General features: G+C 37.9%; 1 protein-coding gene across 2 annotated transcripts in view; it reads right to left on the reverse strand.

The window, feature by feature from the left end:
• Window positions 1–3,819: 3,819 nt before the first annotated feature.
• The window catches only part of b4galt1.2.L (UDP-Gal:betaGlcNAc beta 1,4- galactosyltransferase, polypeptide 1, gene 2 L homeolog), a 52,517-nt gene continuing 29,565 nt past the window's right edge, over window positions 3,820–26,771 (reverse strand). The window contains exons 4-7 of one of the 2 annotated variants that reach the window (XM_041561209.1): window positions 13,263–13,450; window positions 11,329–11,451; window positions 9,792–9,896; window positions 3,820–4,067 (exon numbers count right to left, since the gene is read on the reverse strand). In XM_041561209.1, coding sequence (XP_041417143.1) covers window positions 3,932–4,067; window positions 9,792–9,896; window positions 11,329–11,451; window positions 13,263–13,450 — 552 coding nt within the window. In that variant the 3' untranslated portion in view covers window positions 3,820–3,931. The remainder of the gene's footprint in view (window positions 4,068–9,791; window positions 9,897–11,328; window positions 11,452–13,262; window positions 13,451–26,771) is intronic. The other variant, XM_041561207.1, reaches the window with a different exon arrangement.

Here is a 26,771-nt window from a genome sequence, read left to right on the forward strand (position 1 = left end):
TTACAGATGCTCCTATAGACTGTAGATTTGCTATAATGTTGATAGACTATTACAGTAAATGGCCAGAAATTGCATTTGTTTCTCATATAACATCACCTACAGTAATAACATTTCTGTCTACAGTCTTCAGCAGAGAAGGTAATCCAAAGGAGTTAATATCAGACAATGGACCACAGTTTGTCTCATCTAAGTTTGAATTCTTTCTGAGAGAGAGGAATATTGTGCATAGGAAATCATCAGTGTATTACCCACAAGAAAATGGAGAAATTGAGCGACTCAACAGTCTGAAAGTCTGAAAAAGTCTGAAAAGTCTGAAAAGAAACACTACAGACAGCAAATCTTAATGGGAAATCTTGGAAAGTATTTACAACAGAGTTCCTACATAACTACAAAGCAAGGCGCCATGCAACAACCCAATCATCTCCAGCTGAATTGGCAGACAGATGAGCACTAAGTTTCCTGTTGCAGACCTCAACTTCCACAAAATACTGTGCCTACAAAATCATCTACAGCTGACATTGTGAAACATCAACAAGCCAAATGCAAGTCTTATACTGACAGAAAATGTGGTGCAAGAGAAGTGCACTTTCAGCCTGGATCTTTAGTCAGAATTAAGAAACCAGGACTACTGAAACAAGGATCTAAATTTACTACACCACTTAAAGTGAGACGCCAGCGAGGACCATACACATATGAACTTTCTGATGGACGCATATGGAATGCAAGTCATCTTGCTCCTGTTAGATATGACTTTGGAGAAACTCCACTTGATGAAGGACATTTCCCTACTCCTGATGCCATCTGTAATAGACCTGAAGAAAGTGAACCTATAAGGCATACTGATAGAATAAGAAAACTACATGCATGACCAAGGACTATGTAATGTGAAGAATGTATAATATTGCTTTGAGATGCATACTGTTTAATTATTGCTGTTTATTACATTTGCCCAAATGTTTTCCTACTATAGGGGGGATATGTGTTGTTTATACAAATGGCCTGTGGATGTCACTGTACACAATGGTTATACTGTGAATAAACAGTACTTTCTATACAGCTTAAAGTGATAGAGTTAGTTAAGTAATGGCTGCATGAACCTGCTAATATAGCACTGTTATACTCTACTCATCCTCAGCTACCAAAACACAACATCAAGAAAAATACACCTTACTTAAACTATATACATTATTTGAATATTGTTTCCTTTAGTCCTGGAATTACATAATCACAGCAGTGTCACAGAGTTTCATTTAAAAATAAATTTTATTATACAGCTTTTTATGTCTGGGAGACAGGTGCCCCTAACTACAGATATATGTAGGGTTTCTATTCCTTCCCATCTTTTTCTAAAGACAAATGTACCATAAATTAGTTGTTTCTAGTTTTATTGTACATTCTTAATGCTGACAAATTGGATGTTTAATTGCATTAAAACAATAAACAATAACAGAAATTACAGAAACTCAGTTTTGATGCATTTTTGTATGTTTGTATGTATTACTTTATTTGTAAAGTGCTGTTAAGAAGCCGCAGCACTGTACAATGCATAAAAGTACAATATATATATATATATATATATATATATATATATATATATATATATATATATATACACACACACAACACACACACAGGGAAGACAAATCACATAATAAATATATACAGAATCATATCAGAAGAGCTATGTGGTAAGAGACATAGTGGGAAGGAGGTCCCTGCCCAGTAGAGCTTACAGTCTAAGTGGATGGGAGGCTAACATACAGGTACAAATTGGAGATGAATAAGTGCACAAGGTAAGGCATAGTCAGTAGGCACAGGACTAGGCTAATGTTCTAGTACTCCAAAAATTAGGCTCTTAGTTTTTACTTGAAGAGAAAAATATACACTGAACAGCAAGTTCTAAAGAGTTGGTGCAAAATTGCATCCATTAGTGCCTATACGGGAAACACTTGTCCCAGCACATTGATTTGGCCATAACAGGTCCCCATGAATTTGTTTTGAAAGCAGCAGATTTACTTATCTTTAAAGAGTCTGTACCACTGTACTCTAATGTTACTTGAGATGTAACACTGGATGCTCAAAGAGCATATTGACGGTTGTCTCACTGTTTTGTGCCACTTCACCTTTAACACAAAAGTGGATGCATTTTGCTTAGAGGGACAGAGTCAGCTTTACTAGACACCACAAGAGAGCACAGTTTGGTAGAGAAACTTTAATGCAGCCATATGCATAACAATACAGAGAAAAGACCCGAAAACAGCCAGGTTGCAAAGGGGCGTCTGCAGTATAAAGAACCCAATTGAAATTATTCATTAATGTGTGAATGAATCTCAGAATTCCAGAACATGCATTAAATCTTGCATGGCCTGCACATATGAGATTAGTTGTATGACTTCATAAGAAATGTAATTCACTACATTAGTCGTGAGTTCTGAGTTTTTTCGCATGATGTGATTGTGGTAACTATTGTAAAATTCGTATTATCGTCTTTTGCTTTGGGATATATTAATGACTTCTTGCATATTAGAAATGATTTTGTTCCAGAAAGGACAATATTTACATGAAACAGTCATTATTAAATTATTAAACAGTCATTAAACATGGAAGGACTAACAAAGTTAAAGGATTTAAAAATACAAAAACACAAGTTATTTATTAAGAATAAGAAAAACATACACAAAATATATTTTCCAGCTGTCACCATAACATATTTGACCAAAAAATTTTCTCTGAAGGCATGTTCCCTGTCATTAGGTCTGTGGATTGGCCTGACTACATCCATATACCTATATTGTTAAAAAAACAAAATACTATATAGCATTGTTTATATACATGGAACTATTCATTTAAAGATACACATCCCTTCATCTCAGGATAAATAATGCACCAATTTTTAAACAATATACATTTATATGCATACCATCCTTCTTTGCCATTTAAAAGGTGATAACAGATATCACATGTGAATCAAATGCTGAAGCCAATATCACAGAACTGTATGCCAAGGCAAGTAACAGTAATTACCTAGCACTGTATTGGTTTACACAAGGAGTTTAGTAACAGTTCACATTTAGTGCCTATGCTTACGCAAAGCAAGCAAAAAGTGCTCTGGACACATTGGAAATAATATAAGAACCCTTTTGTAAGTGCAAATACTAAATTTTTTCAAAAAAGTATTTTGTCATGAGAAAATAAATTGGCACTGCCAGCTTTAGTTGTATTGCTGTTTTGTTGCTTAAAGGGATCCTGTCATCGGAAAAAAAAACATTTTCAAAATGAATCAGTTAATAGTGCTGCTCCAGCAGAATTCTGCACTAAAATCCATTTCTCACAAGAGTAAACAGATTTTTTTATATTCAATTTTGAAATCTGACATGGGGCTAGACATATTGTCAATTTCCCAGCTGCCCCAAGTCATGTGACTTGTGCTCTGATAAACTTCAATCACTATTTACTGCTGTACTGCAAGTTGAAGTGATATCACCCCCTCTCTTTTCCTCCCCAGCAGCCAAACAAAAGAACAATGGGAAGGTAACCAGATAGCAGCTCCCTAACACAAGATAACAGCTGCCTGGTAGATCTAAGAACAGCACTCAATAGTAAAAACCCATGTCTCACTGAGACACATTCAGTTACATTAAGAAGGAAAAACAGCAACCTGCCGAAAGCATCTCTCCTAAAGTGCAGGCACAAGTCACATGACCAGGGGCAGCTGGGAAATTGACAAAATGTCTATCCCCATGTCAGATTTCAAAATTGAATATAAAAAAATCTGTTTGCTCTTTTGAGAAATGGATTTCAGTGCATAATTCTGCTGGAGCAGCACTAGTAACTGATGCATTTTGCAAAAAAACATGTTTTTCCATGACAGTATCCCTTTAAATTCCTTGAACTACAATATAAAGTTTATTTTGCTATTAACTTAATGGGGTTAGCTTGGAGGTAAACCGATATCTACTGTTATATTTGTGTACAAAGGAAACCTTGTTGTACAGACAACCTTATAAGAGAGCGAGTTTATCCCATCCGAGTTCATAGTCTGTCTTGTGTGCGCAAGCAAGTCAAACCTGCAAATCAAGAAAAAGTATAAGAATAATATAACAAAATACTACAACTGCACAAAATGTAGTTTAAAGCCTTATTTATGTATTGGATAAATTACCAACAGGGGCATATATATATATATATATATATATATATATATATATATATAAAGATATAGTTAAGAGCACTCACGGGTATTGTGAAAAAGGCTTTTATTGGAGTATTACAATCTACCCCACATCAACGCATTTCGGTTCTCTCTGAACCGTCGTCAGGACGACGGTTCAGAGAGAACCGAAACGCGTTGATGTGGGGTAGATTGTAATACTCCAATAAAAGCCTTTTTCACAATACCCGTGAGTGCTCTTAACTATATCTTTATGCTATTTTTTGAAGAAGCACCAGGGACTTGATTGATCGTTGGTGAGTGCCGGTTCAACAAACTGACTATATATATATATATATATATATATATATATATATATATATATATATATATATATATATATATATATATATATATATAGCAATATGTATAAAGTATCTCACCAACACACTCTGAAATTCTTTTCAATTTTTTTTAAATAAATACTGAATTAATTTAGGATCTCACAATTAATTTAAATACAACAGGACCATTTTTTTAAATACTGTAAATTCATGTATCTTACACCATTAATTACATTATCATAAATCACATTTTAGATTACACATAACAGATAATGCTATCTTGTTCAAATTTCTCTCTATGAATCTTATTGCATATTATACAAAATTGAATTGATTTGAACTTATATACTGTAGTTAAAGTCCATGTGACTACACAATCCATAATTTTATTTCAGAATTATTTCCTGTTAAAAATATCTCATGGAGGTATTATTCAGCATGCTCTACGGCTCTCTTAGTTTCCCTCATTAGGGCATTTAAAGTTCCCAATTGAAAGAAGAACCAGTTAGTATATGGCTTAATGCAAAACACCCTTGTTGTCATAAAATCCCCTTTCTCACAAAGCAGCTCTGTTATTGAGACATGGCACCGACAGTCTCTATTCTCACCTGGCACTGATGGGGGGAGTTAACACAGTGCAATATTCCTTTCTCTAGCATGGTAATTGTAACAAAGTCATTAGATACAAGTGATATTCCTTTAGTTAGCACGATAATTGTAGGAAAGTCATTAAATACAAGCTGTCTCATGAAGCTACAATGTTACAAGTCACCGGGAATTCAATCAGCACTATATATGGCAAGAAAATCGCGATCCGGCTCAGCTATGCAGTGAGTTCACATCCAAACACAAGTTCCTGCATACTTTACCGCCTGCCAATTTTCCTCAGTGGCATAGCGAATTATATATATATATTTATATATATTATCTGAAGTTTTTTTAAAAATAAAAATGCCCTATCAGCCACCACCGAACACTTACTGCAGAAATCCACTGGGGATTAATAAGTGTCTTACAGGTTAAATTAAAATTATGTTTCTTAAAAAGAGGATTCATTTTATTTTATGATAGGAAATCAATACCAGTTTTCACAGCCTGTTAAAGGTAAAGAAAGTGATAGCTTCTTCACCAATAGCCTTGCTCACCAATGCTTTGTACTTGCATTTGTATAATACTGCAACATACAATACTGGTTTGCAGCAGTAACACTGAAGGGGTCATATGCCATACACAGGGGCACTTGCTTCGGGAAAAATCCCAGTTGGCCCTGACCCTGTTGTGCTCTGTCACCTGCCCGCAAGCCAGTGTGCAGCTTTAGAAATTCAAGCAAGAATAAAGATGGCCATGTGTTCCACTGTGGAATGAATGGGCATCTTTCATTTTTCCCTAGTGGCTGGGTGGTGGGCTCTTGAGCCAGGTACCTGGTGGATCTAATGTGACCTCAACAGGATGAGTTTCTAAATAAAGATCCATTGTATTGCTGGAGCAATATGGTCTGAGGTTAATGTGGGGTGCATGCAATTCCTGGCAGTAAAATATATGTCTGTAAGCGTCAGGTTTTTCATATAATTAATCTACTTTGGTACAGTTACACTAGAGCATGTTAGCAAAACTGGTGGCTGGTGGCTGGTATGGGCCACATACTTAGCAGATGATCATAGATGACAGATTTCCAGGATAGGTAAATAAAACATTTGTAGATTATGTCATCATTAGCACTACAAGAGACAAGGACTGTAGAACTGGCTTTGATCTCTACTAGTTACTCTGCTCTTGACATAAGTAGAGGAGGGAATGAGTAGGCACTCTGGATTTCTGGCTATCACAACATATATGAGATTTTGGCAAAAAAATGCAAATACAAGCACCATTTTAACACTGGCAGAGAAAATGCACAGTTTGCCATAAGACTTAGGATAAGGGCACACAGAGCTGTGCCTTGGGATCTCGCTGCCTGTGTTTACTCTGTGGGTGGAGAAGCAGATGCACTCCCATATGCTCCAGCATGTCCTGCACTGTCAGCCACTGCGTCAGACTGTGTGCATTTACACAGAGCAGATTTCTTTATGAAAACAAGAAATATGCATTTTCGTGCCAATACCCCCTAAGTGACTGCACAAACTGTCAGTTGGAATTCAATCCTGAACACAATCCATATTGGTAACAAGAGTTTAAAGGTGTGGGACAATTGAAGCAGTCTGCCAAGGTACATATTGAAGGTGTTATGTACACTACCCTATTGTGAAGTATTACATTGCTAATATTGTAGCAACTTTTTTTTTAATTGAGCCTAATCCCCACATAGTATGCAGAGGAAGCTGCTGCAATGTAGTGAGCAGTGTGTTTGAAATTGAGTTTACAGTTTATAGATCAGTGACTCTAAATGACAGAACGCTGAGATCTTCTTACTTAAAGTAATAAACAATTGAGCGTGGAATGCTAACAATGCGAAATATATGGGCCGAGAGTTCAATGGGCAATTATAACTTAAGAAAAGATACAATTTAAACTCTGATACTAATGGGAAGTTCCAAAAGTAGATATGTTGTGTTGCTTTCTTAGTGGCGCAACGTCTATTTAACATACAGTATATCCTTGATTACCAAGGTTTTTTCCAAAGCACTTACTTGGAATAGCTCTGCCTCCCTGCTGTTAGTGACCTGCAGAATCGGGTAGCTTGGATGCCTACACAGTGTTTCCATTATACTGCTTTTGTAGTGCTTGTTTTGTCCCAGAAAAGCCACATAGAGATTAGATAAACTAGAGGAATTTTGAACTTCCCCTCCATCCCATCCAATTCCCATGCAGCTTTACCAGGACAAGTGGTACAGAAATGGTATAAGGGACAGAAAATGCAGGCATATAGCTTCTTCCCAAAACCCACTGAGCTCTGGACAACTGTCCCCCATCCTCCGATGGTGGCCCTAATTCGAATTGCCTCCTGTCCTGGTCATTGCCTTTATTCTATAATGAGCCTTGATACCTTACTTGTATATAATAAGAGGAACAAAGTTTGCCCAGGTCGGTTTTGTTTTTTTTAACAAGTAAACACTAAATGCTTTGTGCTGAGCAAGAGGTAATAAGATCAGTAACAGTTTCTGTCTGATCTTCAGTGGCTGCTTCCACCTACATCCAAACTTTCCAGTCTAGAAGGGCTCATGGTAGTCCTGAGCGAGTCCATTTTTTGAAACCCGTACCCGACCTGAACCCGCAACCCAAAATTTGGCCCACATGTTCCCGTTACCCGATGCAACACACAATAGGCCAACTAACCTTCCGACCCGGGGGACATGTGAAACCAGAAGTGATGTCACATTTGCCTGGAAGTGACATCACTCTGGTGCCGAATCTTCCAAATAAATGTAAAAACTGGAAGAACCACAAGGGTGGGTGGGATCAAGCACACACCTTTTTGGGTACCCAGCTGGGTTACCTGTGGACAGGGTCGGACTCGCAATTTGGAGCCCATCGGGTTCCTAAGCTCGGGGGCCCCATGTGCAAACATCAACGCACCACACGCATGTGCAAACATCAGTGCACTGTGCGCATGCACAAAATTCTGTGTACCGCGCTGCACATGTGTTTCTTCTAGTTTTGGCCAACTGGGAGCAGATCTGGCCAGGCGGGGGCCCCATGGGTTTTTTTTCTTAGTTTCCCGCCGGTCTAGGTCGACCCTCCCCGTGGACTGCCGTGCGGCCAAGCAATCAGGTATTTTTTGTCCCAAACCTAACCACTTTGTGGGTATTCCGTGGGTACCCGACCCAATGCAGGACTCTAGCTTATGGCCCTGAACAAAGTTAAGCTTTAATAAATGTAGTTTCCTTTGATTGTGGAGCATTTATGCATACATACTGAAAAGGGCAAATCTTTATCATTTGAGCAAAAACTAAAAAAATATTTGAAAATTCTACAGGAAAATGTCAGTAATGTTAATCAAATAACTTTAGGGGTAATTTATGCCTTCTGCTGGCTGAACCCAAATGTCAAAATCTCCTCTTTTAAACTGTAAAAATCTGCACACAAAACTATACATGCCGACTAAAGCAGTCAAATGCATAACAGTAGTAAAGGCAAACACAGACTAGGAGATTAGTTGCTCTACAATTAATCTCCTCTAACCAGGGCAATCTCCCGAATGCAACTTTGCACTGCATATATTTCCCCAGTGGGGATTCGGCACCTGGGAAACATATGCGGCCCAAAGTTTCCTTGTCAGAAAACTTCAGGCTACTTTGGAAAGTAGCAGCACTGTATGTTTCCCCAGTGATGAATCAGATATTACCCACTAAAGAAGCATTCAGAAGAGATTAGCCGCCCAGACTAGAGGAAATTCATTGTGGGGCAACTAATGTTGTAGTCTGCCTTCACCCAATCATGCATTTTGTACCTGATTTCTTAGTGGTATAGTGGTTCTTATTTTCTGGGGCTTTTTGTTGTACCAGATTCTGCTTAAGACCCTGCCCAAAGTACCAATTAAATAAAGGTGATATAAGTCCCAACATATAATTTTGCCTTATTAAATCTGTAATTCTCCACAATTTTTCAAATGTTTAATGAATATATATTGTAAGATTGTTTAAAATTATATATTTTTTTCATTAGGAGGAAAATAATTTTTAGGGTTACATCCCCTACGCTTCGAGATTTTGCAGTGTCCGATATTTTTTCACAATGTCTGCAAACACATTTCTCAGCAGCATCCACAAAACACAACTTTCCAGGCCTTCCAAGCACACCACTTTCCTTTCATACCATCACCCTTCCTTTTTTTTGCTCACAGAACACCTGTGAAGTCTTTCAGAGATCCCCATTATTGGTTGGATTATTTTTTATATTAATCTATTACAAATTAGCAACCCCTCTTGGCATCACCCCTATCAAATGTATATAGGGGAGCCTTAGCATCAACAAAGATATGCATTAAAATAAAAACACTGAAGATTAATACCAGGATTAGAAATTTTGACTAGCAATGACAAGCTGATTATAGTATATATAAACCCCTCTTAATATTACTAAATTTAGAGTGGCAGAGATATCAAAGTTTAGGGCACACTGCATAATTGGCATGGATAATAGCTTGCAATACTTTGTTAGTTCTGTCACTTTTCACCCCTCACAGCTTTTAATTAATTTCAGGTTACTGGAAAATTCAAATCAAAGTTTCAATTTACCAATGCTTTATAACATTTTGTCTCAAACATCATTTAACAGTATCTTAAATTGAAACTTTACCTATGTCTTATATGGACTAGCACAGTAGTATAATCTAGGAAGAGAAGTTAACAGCTGTATACCTTTGTGGATTTGGCTCATTTTTGTTGTCTCTGTTATGACGAATCATCCGGCATCTTCCAGTAAGTGTATCTGGACGCGATATATACATACTTCTTGATGCAATTCTACAAAAATATTTAGAAAATGTAATCTGGTATTACAGAGTGACTTTAGAGGGCTAAAGCATCCAGATGCATGCTTATTCCAATCTCCTGAGGTTTTTTCAATAATTTTGTGGTATAATATATTGTCGTAATTCTCAACAATATTAAGAAATATAGGGTAGAGATGATTTGGGGGTTAATGCAAAGATAATGATATTGTAAGCATATACAGTAAGGCCATTTTGGAGACACAATCTGGAACATTTTCTTTCCTAATAGCCTGGACTAACAGCTTAAAGGAATTGTTCAGTGTAAAAATAAAAACTGGATAAATAGATAGGCTGTGCAAAATAAAACATGTTTCTAATATAGTTAGTTAGCCAAAAATGTAATGTATAAAGGCTGGAGTGAATTGATGTATAACATGTCAGTCAGAACACTACTTCTTGCTTTTCAGCTCTCTTGGTTGACACTGACTGGTTACCCTGGCTACCAGGCAGTAACCAATCAGAGACTTGAGGGGGGGCCACATGAGTCATATCTGTTGCTTTTGAATCTGAGCTGAATGCTGAGGGTCAATTACAAACTCACTGAACAGAAATGTACCATGTGGCCCCCCTTCAAGTCGCTGACTAACTCAGAGTTATAGAGCTGAAAAGCAGGAAGTTGGATTCTGGCTGTTTTATTAGAAATCTGTTCACTACAGCCTTTATATATTACATATTTGGCTAACTAACTATATTAGAAACATTTTTTATTTTGCACAGCCTATCTATTTACACAGTTTTTATTTTCACACTGAACTGTTCCTTTAATAACCACAAAAAGGAACCCATGTTGAGCCCCACTGGACATCTTTAAATTGTTCTGAAAGGAATACTCCAATACTAACTTTAACCATTTAAATTATGGGTCCAGAAAAGGTGTTTGGTTTCATTAAACCGACTGAAATCATAGAAATGGAAATTGTAAAACACTTCTGAAACGTCATACATTTTATGATGAAACTATGAAAATATTAATGTAATTGGGTCCAATAAAAACTCTTTTTATAGGAAAAGATTTTGAACGAATTCCAACTGGAAATTAGTTTTCCTGTTTTTTTATTCTTAGAAAACCACCCAAAAGCACAGGTGCCACTAAAACTGGTGCCACAAATTAATTCAAGCTGATTTTCTTTTAAAACATGAACATTTTAATATTATCATGTTACATCTACTTCATGCCCATGTTTCTAGTGAGCCAATGCTTATACAAAATGCACTCTCATGCTCTTTCTGTATTTAACTGCAAGAAATAGTGTTTGCTAAATACTGCTTTCAAAGTACTACACACAAGATGACCAGAAGACCATATGGAAACTGAGGTCTATGGTCAATGAAGCAACTTAAGTGCAAATGTGGGGCCATTATATGTAATCAGTTTCATACTGGTTTTGTAGCGGTTTACTTACCGGTTGTAGATATCATCATCTTCTCCACCCCAACCCCAATAATTGTTTGGAAATCCATTAATTTCGAGAAATTGGTTCTTGCTTAATGCAGAAACACCACCAAAATACTGATTGTATGGCAGGCTGGAAAAATTGTATTTCATAATGTGAGTAATATTATATATTATACTACATTTATACATGCTGTCTAGATTTACAAAGTCTCTCTCGCTATCACAAAATATCATAATTTTTAATAAATTGAAGACCAATTTTCCTCTGTAAATTATTCTGTAAACTACATGGCCAGTAAAAGAAGTTGTTCTGTAATGCAAATGCCTCTTTATTTATGACAATTATACTGTGATCTTAATTGAAAAGAGCTGAAGAGAAACCCCTGCTCACAGGAATACCTGTCTCCTTTTGATTTAGGGTACATAACAATGGTTCAAATTTATGTGAATATTATCTCATTTATTTTCCACCTGATCAACAGCAGGATTCTGCTACCTTGGTGGTCCAGGTATGATGTGGACCAGTAGCAGCAGAAGATGGTTTTGGCAGGGGGGGAACATGAAAAAGAAAATTTTTGGCCATGCCTTTTTTGGTCACTCCCTTTGGACTCCACCCACTTTCCCGTGGGCTTTTTATTGAATTTTCAGAAAAATCAAACCATAGCAGTGGGGGCAAAATTTGCTAAAAGTCTGGCACTGCAGGAAGGGGGTATTAACACCACATGTACAATTTTAACTGAGAACTGTGAATGCTCTACTACAAGCACATTATGGGAAAAAAGGGGAAAAAGATTCTGGCACCTAAAGTACATTACATGCAGAGACTGTGAGATACTCAAAAGACATACAAAGGAGCAGTAGGTACTAATCTACCAAGAGAAGGCACCACAAGCACTATAAAGAACAGTATATAGTAAGAAGCAGAGCACACTGGTACACCAAATACCTACATTGAGAGCAATGGACAATGCCACCACGAACAGTAAGATAAAGAGAAAACTGGCAGGCCAAGCACAATATACCCAAAGTGGGTATAAGTACAAGAATGCATTATATAGTCATTATAATAATCAGTGAGCACAGACACTCCAAGCCTATTAGCACCTCCACATGAGCTGTAGGTCTGGAGCATTGTGTAACCTGTATAAGAGAAAGCCATACAGTGACTGCATTAGTACTGTAAAACATTCTAATATCTCTCACTACATGGATCCCTTTTCTGCTAGTTAGACAGAAATGTTATATTATAATGGGGCAGTTGTACAAATTCTCCAATCCCACTGCATCAGCATAATAATTATATATAAACATAGTAATTTAAGTTGAAAAAAGACACGTTTAGCCTTTTGGCCTAAGTGAAACCTATCTGACTTCTAGCTGATACAAAGGAAGGAGAACAATCCCTTAAAGCTTCTGCAATTTGCTTCAAAACATTCTTCCTGACTCCAAGATGAAATTGGACCATTTTCTAGATTAACTTTGTACTAAGATCTTTAACCCTGTATTTCCCGTATACCCCCTGCCCAGAAAGCAGGATAGCACAATTCCATGTATAAATACCCCTAGAACTCATAGCAGAATTGTAACTTAATTTATAAATCCCCCAGAATTCATTGCAGAATGAATAATGGATAGCACAATTCCATGTATAAATACCCCCAGAAACTATATCAAGTTGACACAGTGGCAATTCCATGTATAAATGCCCCCAGAATTGATAGTAGGATGGCACAGTGCAATTCCATGTATACATATACTGTATATACATGCTGCTTCATTAACATTATTTGCCTAGAACCTGCAATTGGTTTTTGAATTATTCTGCAAATTTCACTGACCATTTCGCCAATGAAAAACATGCCATACAGTTAGATTATAGAAATTACTATGAAGCCTTAATGTCCCATTAAAATATGAAATTAGTTTAAAATAAAGTCTTACCCAAACCCAAATTTATCCATTGCCGCAGAGAGATGTCTTGGTTGTTTAAAACACTTGTAGATATTCCGATCATCCATTGGGATAAGATCAACGTCACTAAATACAAAACAATCGTAGGCATATTCTTTCAATGATTCCACATAACCAATGTTCAGCAGTTTGGCCCGATTGAAAGTTTTGTCACCATCCTTGCAAAAATATATGGAAGAAAATAAATAATAATAAAGGTTTTTTCCTAATGTACGGTATATAACAAACACCAATGCAATTTTTTATATATAAGGTGCTTTATATCATAAATTGAACCAACATTTTAGTTCCTGCTTCAAAACAGGTACATTTTATTTCAAGAACTTCAAAACATGGGAACAAAGAACATAGTAATTGTGCCATGAGCAAAAGTTTGGACCCCCTTCCACTTGTCCAGTGATTAACACTGTTTTTGAAGGGTCTGTGACCCTATTTACCTTTTTAGGCCTTAAAAGTCAATAACAGTTGTCACCAGTTGGCAGCTGCCAATCTCTGACACCCCACACTTAAAATTAAGCTACAATGCAGGCCAAGGGTATAAAAAGTTTACAAAACTTCTGAAATGTTATCAATAAATGATGGTTACAGGAAACTGTGGAAGTTAAAGCAAGATCTGGAAACAAACTTTTAGAGAGAACTGCTTGTATGCTGGACAGCAAGGCAAAGGAAGTCCTTTTAATAAACTTTAAGAAGATTACTTTACTGAACATTGTTTTTAAGCATAAATGTAAACATTATACTTTGATGACATTATCCCTATAAATCACAAGGTGAAACAGTAGTTAAAGTAAACTACTACGCAGTAACCAGAGTTTTTTTGTTGTCTGCATCAGAAATTCCCAGCTGTGCCACTATGGGATCAATAAATGAATTATTATTATTATTATTAACATATTTTTAGAGCGACAGCATATTGAGCAGCACTGTAAGATAAATGTGTTTAAGCAAAGAAATCACATGAGTTACATACATAGAACATACAGAGTTACATACATAACAACCAGTACTGGAACAAAAGGTGAGGAAGGCCCTGTGCAAAAGAGCTTACAATCTAAAGCGGAAGGGAAATGAGACACAAGGTGTGGGAGTGGGCAAGATCAGAAATAAGCAGGCGAGAAATGTACAGATGGAGACTGCACTTTTGTGGGTTTAACACTCTGTAACACTAGATAAGCAACAGCAAGCAAGTTAGAGTTGCCTCAATGCTTTTATTGCAGTTTCCTTTATTTAAATGTGTGCAATACCAGCAGTGCCATCAATTTCTATAGCTGCCGACTTTAAATATGTGTGGAACACAAGTTCTGACTATTTGCATGAGATTGCAATAAAGTAATAAAAACTATTTGCAAATCATTCTGACTGTGACAAACAATAGTGTTTAAAGTTGGAGAAATGATTTGGCAGGTTTCCCAGACCCAAATCGATAAATTTGTATAATTTACTTTTTTGCATGAAGCAGTTTGCCAATGGCACGTTCTACCTGTAGAAATCTAAAACTACCATGTGTCACCTGGTGTCCATTTACAGTAATGCGGTTGAAGGAAACTAAATGGAAACTTTTCTGATTTGTCAAGGCAACGTGGGGAACTGCATACAGCGTGCATATTTGAACTTTATTTGATTAGCTAGGCCGGTAAATTCTCCCAGCAATTGCTGAATAACCAATTAAATGTATGGTGGGAGGTGTTTTTGTATTTAAATTGTATACCATGGTGGAGTTGTATCACACTTGTTAAAGAACTGTTGAGCTCGAAACAAGTAGTTTTGCCAATAAAGGCACCTTGCAGCAGAATCACTGCGCCTAGTGGTATCATTACCCATTTACTGAATTACAGCGCGCATAGCGTGTCTTACCCATTCGGTTACAGCGCGCCAGACACACAAACCAGACTGGCTCTATCTTAGCATATGGTATTGCATTTGGTAGCTAAACACAGTGAGGGTAGGCTTCTCTAAATAAGTGTGTTTTAAGAGATCTTTTGACAGCAGAAAGGTTGGGTCCAGTGAATCCAAACAGCATGAAATTTGTAAAGCATTGTTATAGTGGTCTATGGATACTGATTCTTTATAGACTTATGGGCAAGTCAAAAAGCCACCCTAGGCTCTTCCAAAACTCCAAAATAAGTATGTAATTCAAAATGAGTAAGTAATTTAAACCATAATGAGTTTCAGCAGTCAGATAACACACCTAAACGACACACCTATAGACAGACTAAAGTAAGGTAAAGGTCACTAACACACCCGTCTTTGTTCCTTTTCTGTTAATAAAAAAGGAGTGAAAAACTTAGGAGAGAGAAAATGAGATAAGGAAGTAACATTTGAGTGAATAAGGAAATAAGTGTGTATGCTTTAATTGTTGGATATAAATAACTGCATTTTATTTAACATAGAGTATTAGGAAAATTTTGTAATTATATTGAGTTTTGACCTTATTTTAGAAAAACTCAAATGGCAAAAACCTGAATATGAGAGTTCAAGTCCTGCAGTCCAACAACTTAAATTGATTGAGTTTTTGGCGAAAAAAATGTAATCACTCAAATCAGTCGAGTTTTCGAGCAAAACCCTCCAAAAAAAAAAACTCGAACATTAAACATTAACCTCTTCAAATGGTTCTAGGGACCTCTGCCATTGACTCCTACATGACCTAGACAGGTTTTAGGGGGTGTATTTTCGGAATCAAGCTATTTCTAGGGTCGGGGTATAATAAATATCAAATATTCTAGTTTTTTTTTAACCTGAAAATGTGAGTTTTGACCATAAAAGACAACTCAAAAACTTGAATGTTCGATAATTTTCACACGATAATGAGTCTGAAACCACCTATTTATGCTGTTCGTACCTCTATGCTAAGAGTAGGAAACATTTTAAATTTCTTTCATTTCTTTGGCAGGTTAGGAGCTTTCCTAGAAAGAAATATTTGGTAATGTGATAAGAAGTTACAAAAAAAGTTTGCTACAGGTCTATAAAACAATCAGCAGGTAGCATTTACTGGTTTAAAAGCAATATCATTGTGTCTTTTATTACATACAAGGGATGTTTGTGAATGAAAAACAGCTAAATTGTATTACCATATACTGCAAAAAATTCCATTATTTCATAACCTTGCTGGGGGATGTGCACCAAGCAAATTATGCTTTTAAAAGGGGAGCAAATGTTTCAGAGAAAGTTTATTGATTTGGCTTCATTGCTGTTTGTTATCACTCAATACATTTCTATTAACACAAACTAACTTCAGCAATGTGGAGGTCTATTGATATATTACATTTGTAGTCAGTACTGATTTGGGACATGATCAGTGCTGACTTATATTTTGTATTACATGATTTGTTTAATAGAACCAAGTTTTCAGTATTCAAATAAAAAGGACTGTTTAAACCACTTAGGAAAGATAGCCTGTAGTATCCCAGCATTGGCAAAGAAAGACTGCACAGGGCCCCCCTGCCAAAACATTTTTTGGAGGGTCCCATTGCCCATTACCTCTCCCGCTCTGCTGGTTGCGCCCCTCCCCTGCCTCATACTTGCAAAGGTGCACAAGTGCCAAGCCAATCAGAAATAAGCACACATGAGTAACCATAAGAATCATTTATCAATCTCCTCTTTCTTATACTCATTTGTATGCCCATGCAGGCTTTGTCTTCTCATATTTCTCCCCGACTTGCTGCTTTCAGTGACATAATATGGATATATAAATGATCCCTGCAGCAGGCAGTCCATAAAGCATGCATGCAAATATTTTTTTTCTTTTTTTATCATGTTTTCTCACATGTTGGGGGTATGCATCTCTGTGTGCACATTTGACACTTAATCTGAACTTTTAAATGCAAATTGCATTTAGATTTCACCTCACTAGTCAGCCTGTTTAGGCATCATATGATGTGTTTCTCATTCAAATTCAAATTTAACAACAAACCCTGCCTAAACTTGCAAATCCTATATACAACTACTCAGGCCCGGACTGGCAATCTGTGTTTTCTGGCAAATGGCAGAGGGGCTGCTATAAGGTGCCATAGAAAGTCAGTATTCAGTGGTCTGGTGGGGGCTATTTGGGCCTCTGTGTGGCTGATTGAGCCTCTGTGTACCTGAAATGCCAGGGCCTATTTTAATTCTTAGTCCAGACCTGCAAATACTAAGACAAAAGAAAACAGACATATTATTTCAGCCTTTGCATGTTGTTCTTGTGTGAAGCTATGGTATTGTGGCAAAAGAAAATGAAAGAAACCAGAAAAACTGAAATGGTGTCATGTTAAACATGTACCTTTTTTAATCTTAAGAAAATATACCTTATTGTGTGTATGATAACCATAGAAATGTCAAATAAGCACTCCATTAACCCCATACAAGCCAGTACAATCACTGCAAAAATGGGCAATTAGCACTCCATTAATTAAAGACATGCCAATAAGATCAATGCATCTCAAGAAAAAAATTGAAGAAGACCATGTGTTCCACAGTGGAAAGCACGGCAATCTAGAAATGTTTCCTTCAGATACAGGAAGCAGCGAGTTTACAATGCAGGACAGTGGGATGTGTGCTAAAAATGTGCCTGTCCTGGAAAGGCAGGCTAGTTGAGGTATGGAGATGTACAGATAGCCAGAGAAGAACCGACAGCTTAAAGGTGGCCATAGACGCAAAGATCGGAACAAGCGGATCTTTCCCTGATATGCCATTAACGAGCATGGCTATATCGGGGTAATCTGATTGTTCGGCTGAACGATCCGATTACGATGTGCAATGGGCTCCGGCGGGATCAGTCAGGTCAAAATCAAACCTGACCGATCGACCAAAGACCGATCTCCGCCGGACGAAAGATGTCTGCAAACGCCACACACGATCCGAAAATCATACGAATCGAGGATCTGTGTGTCTATGGCCACCTTCCCTTGCGTGGTAGATTGAGAGCTCTCCTCTCTGGAGAACTGGCATACAGTAAGCAAAAAAGAGTCTAGTTTCCGGTAGCAATTGCAAGAACAAAGATGCATACCTCCCAACTGTCCCGATTTTCACAGCTCAACCACAGTCTCTTTGATATCCTGCACTGAACAGCCAGGAAAAGATAAAAAGTTTCCAACTTAATTGGATTTTGGCAGAAAACCTAGAACAGCCACCAGGTGTACGTAGATACTTTTGTAAAAATTTAAGATAAGCAGGTCTCTTTGGGAAACTGTGACTTGCAGCATAAAGGGCAATTCACGTTTATTAGCAAAACTGTAATAGCACATAAACACCACAGAAATGTATTCAAACTTTCATAACCTGCCAAATTCTGTAAAATGAACATGGTAATTAGGGAATGTGGTCCCAAAATGGACGTGGTCAAAAAAATTTGCCACTCTACATGCGGCAAATCTTTGTGTCCCTCTTTCTATTGACAAAATGTTGGGAGGTATGAAGATGCCATTCACAAAAGTAATTAATTAACTAATTAATTTTTTGGCCTTGGGAAAAGGCACAAAATAATATATTAAATAAACGAATACTTATATATATATATTTAGTTGCAGCACGTGTGTACGCACAATAGCCGTGTATGGAGGTTTTAAAGGAACAGTAACTTTTTTTTAGCAAACTAAAAAAAGTATGGTGATCTAAATTACAGAAACATCCCTTATCCAGAAAATGGCAGGTTCCAAGGATTTTAAATAATAGATCTTATATTTATTTGTGGAAAGTACACATGAAAATTCTGAAAAATCTCCTCAAAACTTTCACCATGTGACTTCCTATTTCCTACATGTCATTAGATTCCACACTAAAACATCAAAAATACATTTATCCAAGAAAACCATAAATGCTTGGAAAGTAAACACTCTGCTGAATCCAAAATGAATAAACATGCATTGCTACTACAAATTACCATGTTGCAAAGCTTTGCTAAAGTTAGAGATCTTGATAAAATATCTGAAACTTGCATTAAACTTATATTTCACAGCATATTTCCCCCATGTCATTACGAAAAAGAAAAAACTCATAAATATACCATACAGTATATATTAATATAATATGCCTAAATAAACATTCACCAACAGTTTGATGCCCAGTACACACAACAGCAAAGCAAACCATATATAGTGGCTTAAAAAAAAACTAGAATTTCTCTGGAAATAGCTTGAATCAGAAAATAATCCAGCTAAAACCTGTCAAAGTCAAAGTGGCAGAGGTACATTTGAAGATGTTTGTAGCCTTCATGATGTTCAGGTTTTTTTTCTATGGTTTTACTTGAAAACTCGATCAGTTAGAGTATTCGAGTTTTTCACCCCGACTACACTGATTTAAGATTTTACATTCCAGCTTTTACATAAATTATAAAAATTTGTGTAGTGAGTTTATTAAAAGTACAAAAAAACGCACAAACTCGACCGGTGATAAATAACCCCCTTTAAAGTACATATTCTAAAGAATCCAAAATGGATAAATATGTCTGTCTACTCCAAAACCTCCCTAAACTTAGTTCGTTTTTATGAATCATCTGCGACCCCTGAGTCGATCACACCACAGGGACCACTCCTTCCCTGCCTCTTTCCATTGCCTGGGGTTAAGGGAATGAAAAGGGAATGAAGGAGCATGGCACCATTGACATTTGTGCACTCTTGGAGGGAAAACACAGTCCAGAGTGACACATTTTGCAGGTGCCTTTCCTCAGGTAAAGGAAGAAAAGTTAAAAAGTTAGGGTAGCTGGGGGGGCGTGGCCATGACACTGACCTGAGGAGACGCAGATTACCAGTGCTCCGTTACCGACGGTCCCTTATAGCTACAAGTTGAGCATTTTACCCGCAGAACTTTCGACTGAAATATACCATTAAGCTCTCCTGATTATGACAAGAGGAGGTAAGCCAAAAAAAACGTCCCCCAAGAGCAAAGAACCGCTCACACAGAGACAGCGAGCTGGCATGGCAGCCAAAATGGCCGACGATGCACTTGCCTCTCCTCGGACCTCCCCTCGGGCAGACTGATCCGGCAGAATCGGAACCGGAGACTTACTCCGGTTTCCAGATTCAAACAACTCTTACATACCGAGTTATCAGCAGTCGCCAACAAGATCATGGACCACGTGACGCAGGAACTGCACGACCTCGGTAATAGAACGGCGGCAACGGCCAAAGTCAACACCCATGACCTGCAAATCGCAAAGCTCCAACAACAACTGCTGGATCTTCAAGACCAGATGGAGGACTCTGAAAATAGGTCACGGAGGAATAATATAAGAATCAGAGGCCTCCCAGACACGGTTCAGGACCTGCACCTTGAAATCCCACAGCTCCTCACGGAGCTTCTCCCAGATACTTCTCTGGACCACCTCATCCTGGATAGGGTTCATAGAGCCCTGGGACCCAGGCAACAAGGGGCCCCACCAAAAGATATCATCACCAGGAATACAAAGGCCACAAATATTCTATCTATGCCGATCTAGCTGCTACCACGATCCAGCGGAGGAAATTGATGAAACCTATTACCGCCCTCTTGGTCACGCACCGGATCAGGTACAGATGGGGTTACCCATTTAAACTAACTTTTACTCTACAAAATCGGCAGCATACCGTTACCAACCCACAAGATGGCATGCAGCTTCTTCACCGCTTGCAACTGGCAGACCCCCTGCCCACTTTTAGGAATTCTTCATCCCCATCTAAAGGCACTAGTGACCACCCGATTGCCCCCCTGTGGAATGCCAGTCCTACCCAGGACAATTGACTGACTTACATTGTGGGTAATACCTTTCTTCTATCATACAATGTTGGGGCCGTCGGGTCGGTGCCCCCCCCCCACAAACAGGCCTACTTGTCACCATTACTGGCTAACCAGTAAGCCCTGTTTACTAATGTCGGCACTTCTACCTAAAGTGCCTTTTGTACAGTGTTATGTTGATGTTTGCACAGTTATTGTTTTGCCACACATTATGCAAAAAATACTTGTATTTTACTGCACTTTCTATCTATTGTTTTGACAAGAAAATGGCATTATTATGTGTAACTCATAACGTAAAGGGATTCAATTCCCACTAAAAAGATCTAAAGCCTTTAGACAGTATAACCAAATGAAAGCGGACTTAATTTTCTTGCAGGAGACTCATTTCTCTAGAACTTCCTTTCCAAAATACTTTCACCATGCTTACTGCAAGGTGTACCTGGCCTCTTCGGAGAGTAAACATGGGGGGGTTGCTATCTGTGTCCATAATAGAATTAATTTCCGTTTAGACTCTTCCAAAGCAGATCTAGAAGGGAGATATTTAATTATAAACGGTTACATACAGGATACTTTAGTAACGTTGGCAGTGGTGTACGGCCCAAATGAAAACCAAAAGACATTTTACAACAAATTTTTACCCCTTTAAGAGGAATTCAGTAGCGGCCCAATTTTGCTTGGAGGGGACTTTAACGAAGTTGTGAACCCTACTAATGACAGACACACTACAGCTACTTCACTAGATCCAGGAACCCGCATTACTTTGCAAAATTACTAGAAAAGAATAGACTTGTGGATGTCTGGCGAGAATGTCATCCCCAACTCAAAGACTACACTTATTTCTCCCCTCCCCATAACTCTAACTCAAGAATAGATATGTTTGTCTTGGACCAAAAGTTACTGCCACGAATCACCCAGTCTAACATCCGTACCTGTGTTTGGTCTGATCACTTCCTAGTAACTTTGCATATTTCCAATCTAGTGGATAGACCCTCTACTTACCGTTGGAGACTCAATGACAATATGCTGTCTGACCCCCAAATAAAATATACCATAGAAAACGAATTGAAACAGTATTTCCTAATTAATGATACCTCTGATGTTACCAGCCCCACATTATGGTCTGCCCACAAAGCCTACATCAGAGGCATCTTTATACAAACAAAGGTGAGACTAACAAAGGCAAAAAGCAAAAAACTATCTGACATCTCCCTCCTATTGCAAACCAAAGAGGAGCAGCTCAAACTAATCCCTAATAATGCCTCACTCAGAAAACAGGTTGGCCTACTGCGAACTGAAATAAACCTCTTACTTACCGAAAAGGATGTCAGAAAACTGCAATGGGTGAAACAAAAATTTTTTCATAAGGCCAACAAAGCTGACACCATGCTAGCTCGTAGATTGTCTAACAAATCTTTACAATCCCCTTTTACTCAGATTAGAAATAGCAAGGGCCTATTAACGGCTAATCCAGTCCAAATAGTTGAAGAATTTAGCTCCTTTTATCAATCCCTTTATCAAGCACAAGCCTTAAAGGAGGAGAAAATAGACTCCTTTTTAGGGAACCTTGATATCCCCTTTCTTTCACAAACCCAGAAAGAGTCCCTATTGTCTCCCATCGATTCACAAGAAATCTTAATGGCAATAAAAACGCTGAAAATAAAAAAATCCCCCGGTCCAGATGGCCTTACTGGATTATATTATAAGACATTTGGCCCCCTATTGATCCCAAGATTACACAAACTGTTCAACGATATTCAACTTGGCCTCCATAAATTCCACTCTGAAACATTGGCCTCACAGATAGCAGTAATTCCCAAACCAGATAAGGACCACTCCAATTGCAAAAAATTTTAGGCCCATCTCAATATGGAACCTGGACATTATAATTGTTAGCAAAAATTATGGCCACAAGATTAAACGTTTTCCTAGGCCAACTAATCCACAAAGATCAGTCAGGATTCATTCCGAAACGACAGGTAACTGACAACACCCACAGATTAATTAATATCTCACACACAGCCAAATCTAAAGATATACCCTCCATGCTACTATCTTTAAATCTGGAGAAAGCTTTTGATACGGTCTCATGGTTATATTTACGTAAAACCCTTTCACATTATGATTTCCCAGAGCCCTTTCTCAATGTTATCTTGGCTCTCTATGATGATCCTACAGCGCAGGTTCAGCATATGGGCTTCCTCTCATCTAAATTCTCGATGGGCAGGGGTACACGGCAGGGGTACCCATTGTTCCCCCTCCTATTTGCCCTAGTCATCGAACCTCTTGCAATTTCAATTAGAGCACATGCCCAAATTTCTGGAGTCAGAGAGGGAGATACAGATTATAAATGTGTATTGTATGCAGATGATATCTTGCTTTCCATATCTAAGCCTATGACATCTCTCCATTTCCTATACGATTTACTACAGTCCTTTGCAACAGTCTCTGGACTCAAAGTGAACCCTAACAAAACAGAAGCCTTAAGCATCAATCTTCCCCCCAGTCTGATAAAGCTACTAGAAATTTACTTTCAACTCCAATGGCAAACATACAAATTAAAATACCTGGGAGTGGAATTACACTGGGACTATGAATCGCTCTCACAGGCTAATTACAACAAAATCTTTTATAAGATACTACACCTAATAAAGTCATCGATCAACCTTAAGCTATCCTGGATGGGAAGAATCAATGCCCTAAAAATGTCAGCCTTACCTCATCTACTGTATCTGTTTAGGACCCTCCCGGTTTCCCCCCCTACGGGCATGTTAAGCTCTCCACAAAAACAGATGAATAAATTTGTATGGGACGGTAAAAGAGCACGGTTAAAATTTTCAACTGCGACTAGACATCGCTCTAAAGGAGGACTGGGAATCCCAGACCTGAGGAAATATTATATTGCTGCCCAAGTTTGTCAGCTGCTCCACTGGCATGACTCCTCAGATAACCAAATATGGGCCGCCATAGAGCAAGATACCCTCCCTGTGGGATCCTTACACAACCTGCTGTGGTCTAAACCTCCCACCAAAAGAGTCAGCTACAATCCTATCATTTCCCACTCTCTGAAAGTCTGGAAGTCAATCCCCCATACACCTAAATTGTCTTCCTCTCATAAACCTGTGGTCAACTTTAACCTCAACACAGAGTTTTCTCCAGGGGCTAAGAAAAAATATTTCTTCTGGTGGAAACTAAACAACCTCCACAAAATACATGCTTTGACTAAAACCAACAAACTATTGTCGTGGCAACAGCTACAAGACTCTTACAATTCCCCACAGAGCGAATATTATAGATATTTGCAAATCAGAAGCTATATATGTTCCCTATGGTCTGACAAAAAATTTCCTAACCCAACCATGTTTGAGAAGATGTGTTTGCAAATACTTCAGCGGGAGAGGGCACTTTCTACTATATATGATAACTTAATCCACCTGGCTCCTATCAAGGATTTATCCAACTTTGGAAGAAAGACTTGCGTATCTGTATGGAGGCAGATCAATGGTCTGATATCATTAAAGACAATATACACTGCTCTGTGAACATTTCCATCCAGGAAACCTCCCAGAAAGTACTGCACCAGTGGTACATGGTCCCCTCTAAATTGGCAAAGTGGTACCCTACATGCTCCCCCCTGTGCTTTCGGAGCTGTGGCCACCACGGTTCATTCTTACATATATGGTGGGAATGCCCCAAGGCAGTCCGATTCTGGATACGAATATACACGATGATTACAAATGTGACAGGACTTTCACTAAAAAAGGATCCAGGGGAAGCATTGATCAACAAGCGAATCCCAGGAATTAACAAATTCACCAGGAAATTAATAACGCATATTTTCTCTGCCTCCAAACAGGTCATTGCAGCAGCCTGGAAGTCCACCATCTTGGACTTTCCTGAGGTTAAACGGAGGCTAGATAATGTCCTCATTCTGGAGAAACTAACTAGCTACACAAATGGTGCGCAGAAATCTTTCCACAAAGTCTGGTCCCCCTGGTTATCATACTGAAATATCTCTTTAACCTAAATGCTCTTAAATGTCCTCCTACTCTGACCCAATGGATACCCTAAATTTTCTTGACCCAATGCTGAACCTGTAAGTGCTGAAATGACGACAGTACTTACAAGTGTTAAAGGCAAATGTTTATTTAGTTTAACGGTTTCCTTTTGATCATTTCTTTTTTTATTCCTTTTCCTTTTTCTCCTTTCTTTTATTTTTTGTATAATTTCCTTGCCTGCTACTAAGGCTACTCTATTACACAACTCAGGAATATATTTTATGTACCAATGTGACACAATACTGCTGCAGCCTGGGAATTGTCCAGTACCTGCAGATTCTGAGTTTTACTATGTACCCATTCTTGCTATATGCTGATCTTTAAAATAAAAATTTTAAATACAAAAGAAAAAAGTAAGGGTAGCTAAGCATTAAGTTGTCCTGTAAGTGTATGTAAAGACAAAAACATCAAATCCCATTTTTACATTCTTTAATGAAAAATAAACCTATCTCCTATGTACTTTAATTAAAAAATGTGTACCGTTTTTATAAGAAACCTCACTGTATGCAGTGAATTTCCCTCATTGCTTTACTTGCTCTAATTGCTGCGCAGGCCCGGATTTGTGGCGAGGCCTAGGACGGCAAATTATTAGGGGCAGCATGCAGCCTGGCTGCTTGCTGAGGAGCGCTGGGGATAGGAAACTTCAGACGGCCCCTAGCTGCTATACAGGGAAACAATGATACTTTCAAACTGCAGGGGGCAACCCCCCGCCTTACTTCCGAGCTGTGCAGAACTGGAGAAGCTTTGTTTGTTTCCCTGTAGAGCAATTGGCGACTGTGTAGAGATTTGTATTGGATTTTATTTTTGCCTTTACATCCCCTTTACTGTTTCCAACTCCAGTGGCAGGGACAAAGATCATGAAATCAGATCTGGAGAGTTCTGGAGAATTGGAGAAAGTTTGTATCAAACAATACAAAAAATACAAAATCCACATCCGATTACATGACAACACGGGACCCAGTGCAGTCTGCATATTCTGATTATTAATCAGTCTTGCTGTATCAGCTTCTATGGGAGAAATGATTTGACTTGTGCTGTTTTGATCATTTATGATGATCCCTAAGCAGCCCAGACCACACTGAGCATGTTCATGGTCTTGCAAAGATTGTTTAACAGTTACAATATGGGGAGCCCTGTGGTCAACTTTGAAAGCATAAATAATTTATTTTATTCGGGTTTGTGGTGCAGTAAATTCATGTAAATGTTTAGTATACAAAATACAGCATTTCTAGCATTATTCCAGTTTAGACTTTAGTTCCCCTTTAAAAAGCTTTTTTTTTCTCAGCACTGTTTGATGATATGTAATTTGTATGAGAAAGCTACCTAAACATTTTTTGAAGGAAGGTCACAATGCTTTACAATTGATGTACTGTATATAGTGATTGATAGGGGAGTACTTTTAAAAAAGAGAAAGTACACTTCAAACATTAAGCCCAAATGCATATATATATCAAAACAAAAAAAGTCCAGACTTCCAATTGCAAGTAAAAAAAGTCCTTTATATGAAAAAAATCCTGCAATTAATATAAAGGACTTTTTTTACTTGCAATTGGAAGTCTGGACTTTTTTGTTTTGATTTATGTTTTGTCCATAATTTTGGACTAAGTCACAGATTGGGATACCGCTCCACACCAGTTTGTATGGATATATATATATATATATATATATATATATATATATATATATATATATATATATATAGCGCACAAAAGAACCGCACACACAGGACTTTATAGTGAAA

Source organism: Xenopus laevis, chromosome 1L (genome assembly GCF_017654675.1).
Source record: "Xenopus laevis strain J_2021 chromosome 1L, Xenopus_laevis_v10.1, whole genome shotgun sequence".
NCBI classification, from domain to species: Eukaryota; Metazoa; Chordata; class Amphibia; order Anura; family Pipidae; genus Xenopus; species Xenopus laevis.